At 42.1% G+C, this 7,706-nt stretch overlaps 1 protein-coding gene across 1 annotated transcript; it reads right to left on the bottom strand.

Annotated features, from left to right (window-relative positions):
• Positions 1 to 1,758: 1,758 nt before the first annotated feature.
• Positions 1,759 to 3,369, bottom strand: LOC117117856 (semaphorin-1A-like). The gene has a single exon (XM_033262325.1). The coding sequence runs from the start codon at positions 3,367 to 3,369 to the stop codon at positions 1,759 to 1,761; it is 1,611 nt and encodes a 536-aa protein (XP_033118216.1).
• Positions 3,370 to 7,706: the final 4,337 nt, after the last annotated feature.

Below are 7,706 nucleotides of genomic sequence, written 5' to 3'. Positions count from 1 at the left end.
ACGAGAAGGGACGAGTTGGTCTTCCACAGCAAGGACCTGGGAGGTGGGCGAACGAAGTTGTTCATTCTTCGCTGCGGCGATCCCCTGTGCGCACGGGCTCGCGACTTTTGCGTCGGCGCCCGTGAAAATTTGAACGAATGTTGGAATAATATAACTCTAAAATTTTTGCAAGGAGATGGCAGTAACGGGGCGATTTTCAACGAATAAGATATATTGTTCAGTCGAATGCATCCAGTGCAGACGTCGATAAAAAAAAAAGTTGCAAAGCAAAATAGCCCATAGAATGAGCAAGTGGGACGAGATTTCCGAAGGTTTCTTCGTGATGCGTGGTTTTCTGGCGAAGGGGTTTCATCGATTCACGATAGGCAACGTCAGAGAGCACGTTCGTTTTTACTGTGTCATCGGGGACAAAGAAAATATATTTCACCAAAGTCCGATATTCGAACAACAGAAGAACATCTTCCATTCGGACGCAACTGAGTCTGTCCTTATTCGCATAGATTCCTCGTCGATTTCTAGTAAGAGTCGTACCTTCGAATATTACAACGACGGATGTGAGGGAAACAAACGCATTGCAGTTGCAACCAAAGATTCAAAATGTTTTTTCACATATACCTATGAATGGTACGACGAAATTCCTTCCCTGAAGTTGCTGTGCAAGCGAACGATCGTCTCAAACGACGTGCATCGCGAAGTCTTACCCAGGTTACTTAGAACGTACGTACAACAGGAGGATAGACCGACCGTCTTTCTGAGGATAAACAAATACGAATATTATGCCATTTCTTCTTAGGTTTCGACATTAAGTACGATGTACGTTATTCGGTTCACAGGAACTTTCATTATTATTGATTATGTGGGTTGAGTGTTGATTAGACGAAATAAAAGAAAAGAAAAACAAACAAATTATGTGTCAATCTTCGTTTACTTCAATTTTAAAATAAAAAAATGCATTTGCGCCTGTTCGCATGTTGCGATGATATTAAGTTATTTTTAAAACTCTTTATTTGAACACACACACATTTCTCAGAAACTGCAGCTAATATATGGAATGAGTGTAAGGAGATGGTCCGTAAAGAGATGGAAGCGGTGGCATATATTATAGAAGATTTTCAACGAATAAGATATAGTGTTCAGTCGAATGCATTCGGTGCAGACGTCGATGAAAAGAAAAATTGCAAAAAAAAGTAGCCCATAGAATGCACGAGTGGGACGAGTCTTCCGAAGGTTACTTCGTGATGCGTGGTTTTCTGGGGAAGGGATTTCATCGATTCACGATAGGAAACATCCAGGACGTTCGATTTTACGGTGTCATCGAAGGCGAAGGAATAATAAAGGACGAAGGAATAATAATCGAAAATCCAACGTTCGGTCGACTGAAGAATCGTACCTTCGAATATTACAACGACGGAAGTGAGGGATACTTAGAACGTACGTCCAGCAGGTGGATAGTCCGACCGTCGTACTGCTGATGAACAAATGCTCATATTATAGTATACTTCCCTGCGTCTTAGGTTTCGACATTAAGTACGATGTACGTTATTCGGTTCACATGGACTTTCATTATTGATTATGCTGGTTGAGTGTTGATTAGACGAAATAAAAGAAAAGAAAAACAAACAAATTGTGTGTCAATCTTCGTTTATTTCAATTTTAAATTCAACAATGCATTTGCGAATGTTCGCATTTTCCTAACTCTAACAGAAACGGATTATAAAAATACACAGATATGTAAAAAACGAACGATTTCTTTTTTTTTTACCGTACCAACAAAGTAAAGTTAAAGATCAACCGAACAATGCCTATAGCTTCAACTATACAAAGTGTCCACCCGATTGCCGCGAGTGCGACGAGACTGATGTGATCCGTCGACGGCGAGTCCAGATAGGCGTTCTTCGCCTGCACGTTCGGCAAGTGCTCCGAACGCCTTCGGTGCAACTCGACGTCGGCGTTCTGCACGTGCTCCGACGGTCTTGGTTCACCCTCGACGTCCGAGTTCGTCTTTTCCACTGTCTGCACGTGCTCCGACTGGTCCAACTCGACGCCGGCGTTCGTCGACATGAAGCTGCAATGCGGATCTTGCTTGCGGGTACGATCTTTCAGGAGTCGGCAATGCCGTAGAAGGGGGATTTCGTAAAGTCGATCGGTAGAGGTTACGTACAAAAAGTTCCCGTGCAACCCGGCGTTCGTGATCGGTTGCTCCGTCGCGCGCATGACGTACAGAAGGACGGCCCGATTTTCCGACAGCACCAATTTCAAGACTCGGCCGTCGTCCGTTCCGACGAAAACGACCGTACGGTTACCGGTCTCCGTCACGGTCAAAGTCTTCAACCTGTAGTTTTGTCGAACGAGCGTAAAGAGCGGGTCCCCACTTCCGACCGGTTCGTACAGCGACGGGTGGGATTTCACGAAGTTTAGATCTTCGTACGAGAGTAGAGTCGAGTCGACCGAACAATCGCCCGGTCTGTTGTTTGGAACGTCCTCGTCCGGGATGCGTCCACAAGGCGCCGTCGGTCGCAAGAACGGACCCCTTTCGAAGTTGTCCCTGTCGTCGAGGCCGAAACGGCAGATGGCCGAGGCGGGTATTTCGTGTTCCCCCGTCGTGAAAACGGCGTAGTAGAAGACCTTTCCTCCGCGGACGGTCCGAACGACGTCCTGCAGGTAGTTGAAGCGGAACGGAAATTCCCCTCGGAACGAACAGTCGAGTCGCGCCTTCAGAAAAGTCGTCCAACTGGAGTCCGGTATAGTTCTGCCTCCCTTGTCGTCGGTGCAAACGCGGGCGATTCGCGAACGGTAAATCTTCTCGCAGTTTTCTACGGAAACTTCTCGGAAGAAGAAAAACACTTCTCTTTCCTCTACAAACGAACCGACGAATTTCGGGTGATTCAGCCACAACGAATCGTGCCTCTTGGTTATGAGAGGAACGGCGTTGCCCATCGACCTCGTCAGTGCGGAATCCCTGCCGTTGAAATCGGCTACCGTCCCGGCGTACAGGCTACCCTCCGCGAATACGGACGTTACTTTTTGGTCGACGGCGAACGGATAATTGTACAGACCGTCCGTCGCGTTCCTTCTCCTCCAACCACTCTCCAAGTTCGACATCTCGGCATGAATGCACTTCGGTTTCTGAGTGTTGGTTCCGCAGATCAACACTCGACCGTTCGTTAAATCCGGAGTTACGATTTTCACGTAGTTCTGGCAGTCGTGTTCTTCCTTCCCTTTCAATCTGCACTTCTTCTTGGCGACCAAGTCCGGCATCCAGTCTAACTTCGTAGCCGTCGAGGATTCTAGAGTTCGATCGAGATCGAACACGAACGCCGAGTTGTTCGCGCCCACGAACAGGGTTCGCCACTCCTTCACCACTCGCATTTCGACGATGGACGAGATGCCGACGCTCTTTGCGAAAGAGACGTCGATTTCGTTCGTCGAAGGCGATTGATCTTCGGTCGGCATAGGATACGCGACCGAAACTAACATCACTATCAGGGCGAAGAAGAACAGCATGCCGATTGTATTCTACTTTCTGCGTCTCGCGTTCATATGTTAATTTCGAGGCCAGTTGTTTCCTTTTAAACAAGAGATCGTAGAGTATAAAAACAAGAAGAATAAGTAATTCGGGTAGCATTGTTCGTTCGCGACGAACCATGGCGTTGACGTTCAACATCAAACTCGGAGAAGGAAGCGGGACGTACAGGGCGAAAAATGGATTGAGACGTTGGACGGTCATGTCCGGCTTCTTACAAGGTTTCGCGGACTTTAGACTCGAATGCGGAGAAGACGTCTATCGTTCCGGCGGCCAGATACTGTTGGATCTCTCCTCCGTCGCGACGTGTTCGCGCCCGATCGCAACGACCGTGAGGTTGTTGCGGTTTCTGGACGAAGACTGAAAGTCGGAAGAGGACTTGGGCGACCTGACCGCGTACGTGTTCGCCGTGTCCGTCGCCGCATACCTGCTGCTGAACGAAGATCTCAAAGATGCGTTGCTGGAACGGACCAAACGCAATCTGCTGGTGTGCACGAAGAACTTCCGCATCGAGGAGATCAACGAATTCGCGTCCAATCTTATGACGTGCATGGACCGATTTATGGCGAACGATCGTCGATGCCTGGATTTTCTCGGCTGTTGCGAACCGTTCGTCTTCGGCGGTCGAGTGAACGCCGTCGCCAGGAGCGGCTTCGAGCGACCGGTGTTGCAGGTGCGGATGAAATTCAGAAACGTCGTCGCTTCTCTCGGCACCACCTCACTGTTCCATCTTCAATGCACCGAAGGTCGAGGACGCGATTGCCAAATTCTGTGGTGGGGCATCTTGAACGCCGACGAGACCGAGAATCGACTATACCTGATTTTGACGTTCAACCAGGAAAAGTGGTGCAATTCGGTTCTGACCGACAAAAACTGATCCTATAATGGCCGATGCATTAAATTCAGTCTCCGCTACTTCAAAATCAAAAACTAAAAATTTGCTAGAGTGGATAACACGTTACAGGAGTACGGGTGTAATAGACTGGAATGCGTATGGAGAGGTTTTATTTGATGGAGAACTTTTAAAAGGCAGTAATTTAATAGATTTAGTAAAGGATATTATTCAGGAAAGACGAGGTTTCGAACCTATAGGTTGGAAAGAATTCCTTGTGGTATTGGCAAAATTAAATACTCCCGAAAGTTTAATCGGAAATTCAACACGTTGAACTGTTCTACAACGAATAAAATCGGGTGGCATACCACCGAAGTCCGAAGTACAACCTATGTCCGAAGCCGTTGTTAAAAAGAAAACAAAATCATCGAAACGTAAATCGTCTAAGTCTTGGATCAGCTTTTAAACGAATGTAAAACATGTTTTTCTGGTTGCTGTGTTAAAAAAAAAAAAAGAAAAAAAAAAGATCATCATCAAATATTTTGTTTTCTTTGCCTCATTTATGCGTTAAAACTGAATGTTTTGTGTTTCAGTTGTGTGAGATGAGAGACGAAGGAGAAAAATGAATGAAAAGTACAAATTAAGATTTTTTTTTATTTTAATAAACACACAAAAAATATAGCTAATTAGTTAACATGTTCACAAACTGAATCTTATCATACACAGGAAAATTAACGTCGTATCTACGTTTCACAAAATCGTTAACAAATGAATCATTAGCATTTCTGTCTTTAGTAAACATATTAACTATAGTTGAACTATCAACGCCTCTACATCTATGCACGATATAAAAAATACAATATTGACCACACACGGTCGACAAAGGAGCCTGTAAAGCTCTATCATTAAATGTCCAACTACGTAAAGACTCATCGAGAAATTTTACAAAATTATAATTATAATACCAAGGAGGGTATCCGAATGAGTCAAAGAAATCTCCTTCGTATTGGTTATTCATAAAACATGCGACCCAATGCGAACCATTCTCTTTACTATTATCCACGTTCGCTATATAAGCTCTTGGGTACCTGTCACATTAGAACTTATATTTTTCCCTACCAAATGCGTGTTGCCCTAATATTTAAATAATATGCTAATCCACTTAGTGAATAACAAGTTGTTAGTCATTGACAAAAAGGTGATTGTATTGTTACTAAATTTGCATAAAGCGTAAATCCGTTGCCAGCCGGTCATATAAAATGACTAGCGCGAGATTTCGAATTACTCTCAAATTTACTATCATACGATTGAGTCAACCCACAGCCAATTCTGTGAGGTTCATGAGACGAGCAGTTTTATTGTAAGCTTATCATGGGGTGCAGTGTGCATTGGACGCACGATACTGTATAAGCCTGGCCTTTGTGAATTTATACACAGTTGGTAGAACCGTGATAAAGTATTTTTTGTTCAGTTATAAACCGACGGAATGGGGCGAGTTAGGATAGAAACTCCGACAAGGCTCGCAGCTGAACGTGGTGGAGCTCGTCTATGTTAACCTACAGTACGGTAGTGGACATTTGTCACCTAACTTTCAACTTAATATTTGGGAGCTACTGTGCTATTGTATGGAATTTTTCAAGTATAAACCAATGATGAAGCGTAGAGTATCGTAAACAGTTATACCTATCAAGAATGATGGTGGATATTCAACGCATTATCAAGACAGACGTGTTTAAGCTGGAACAGTGATTAAATAGAGACGTAGTATTCGTCATTACTATTTACTCCAATAATGTTATAATATATTAATTAAACTGGTAGTTATTTGCTATGGCTATACACGAAGATAATCTTTAAGATTTGGATAGCCAATATTTCATTATAAATTAATTATTGCTAAGTAATGTTATGATTTGAATTAAAAGCATTGGTTGCGAATTTGATATTTAATATTTAATGTTTTCTATGTTTGTATTGTTTGTATTGTGTTGTTTATTTTTTAAAAAGAAGACCTATTATTTTAGAAATAAAGATTTACTTATTTGTTAAATTTAAAAGTTTGTAATTCTTTTTGTTGTGTACATTGTTGGACAGACATTAGACCTTCGATCCAAATTGATCGTCTATGACATTCATATTATATATGAATTTTCGTAGGTGACAATTAACTGGGGGCTCGTCCGGGAAATACCTGTCCAACAAGAAGTAGCAACAAATTGAATGGCTAATGAGTGAATGGTGTTACATAAGATTTCGTATATTGATATATTGTATAATTATTATTGTAATCTACAGGCGTGTTCCACGTACGAAAATTCAGATAGTGATACTTGTTGAATGCGTTTCTATCCAGTTCGGCAACTCGATCCCCACGCGATTATTGCAGTTATTGGGCAAGTGATTGATATTTTGTTTCATTGTTTTGCCATAACGTATAAATTCACGGTCTTGATTACTAGTGTTTTCGAAATCTTGCTTGCGCTTAGCATCAAATTGCATTTGAATTAATTGTATTTCATAATTTTGTCAATATGGCTACTCACTTAGAATTAGAGAAACTTATGGTTATTGGTGAAAAGCTTGGCCTAAAGGGTGAAGAACTCAAAAATTTCATAGAATCTGAAAGGATTAGATTAAAAATGGAAAGGGATCAGGAAAGAGATGAAAGAGCTAAACAAAGAGAAATTGATACTCAACAGAAAGAAGCTGACGCACAGTTTAGGATAGAAGAAATAAAAAGTTTAGAAAAACAATTAGAAATGCAACTAAAAATCGAAGAACTTAAATCAGCTCAAGCAGAGGCTCAGGCTAACGCCCCAGCACAGCCAGGGAATGTGGGAAATTCTCACGTCCATATGGGTAAAGCTCCAAAATTACCTCCTTTTAATCAAGATAAAGATGATGTAGATGCTTACCTTAATAGATTTGAACGATATGCTCAAATGCAGGGTTGGGATAAAGCAACTGATTGAGCTACAAATCTTGCTGCTTTACTACAAGGTAATGCATTGTTTGAATATTCTACACTTTTTACAGAAGATGCCATGGATTATGATAAGGTAAAGAAAGCAGTGTTGCGTGCTTATCACCTTACTGCTGATGGATTCCGTAAGAAATTTCGTGAAGTTAAACCTTCCTATGATGATACAGGTTCTAAATTTGTTACTAAACTTAATAATTATTTCCAAAGATGGATGGAATTAGAGAAAGTTGATAACTTCAAAAAGTTGCAGGATTTATTATTAAGAGAACAGTTTTTAAACTCATGTAGTTCTGAACATTCTACATTTCTAAAAGAAAGGGAACCCAAAACTATTCAGGAAATGGCTAAACTTGCTGACCAATACATTG

This window comes from Anneissia japonica, unplaced genomic scaffold (assembly GCF_011630105.1).
Source record: "Anneissia japonica isolate Jap-2015-1 unplaced genomic scaffold, ASM1163010v1 scaffold11290_len29321_cov104, whole genome shotgun sequence".
Lineage (NCBI taxonomy): Eukaryota > Metazoa > Echinodermata > Crinoidea > Comatulida > Comatulidae > Anneissia > Anneissia japonica.
Note: the sequence above shows the minus strand (reverse complement) of the source record. Positions and strands in the feature narration are given on the sequence as shown.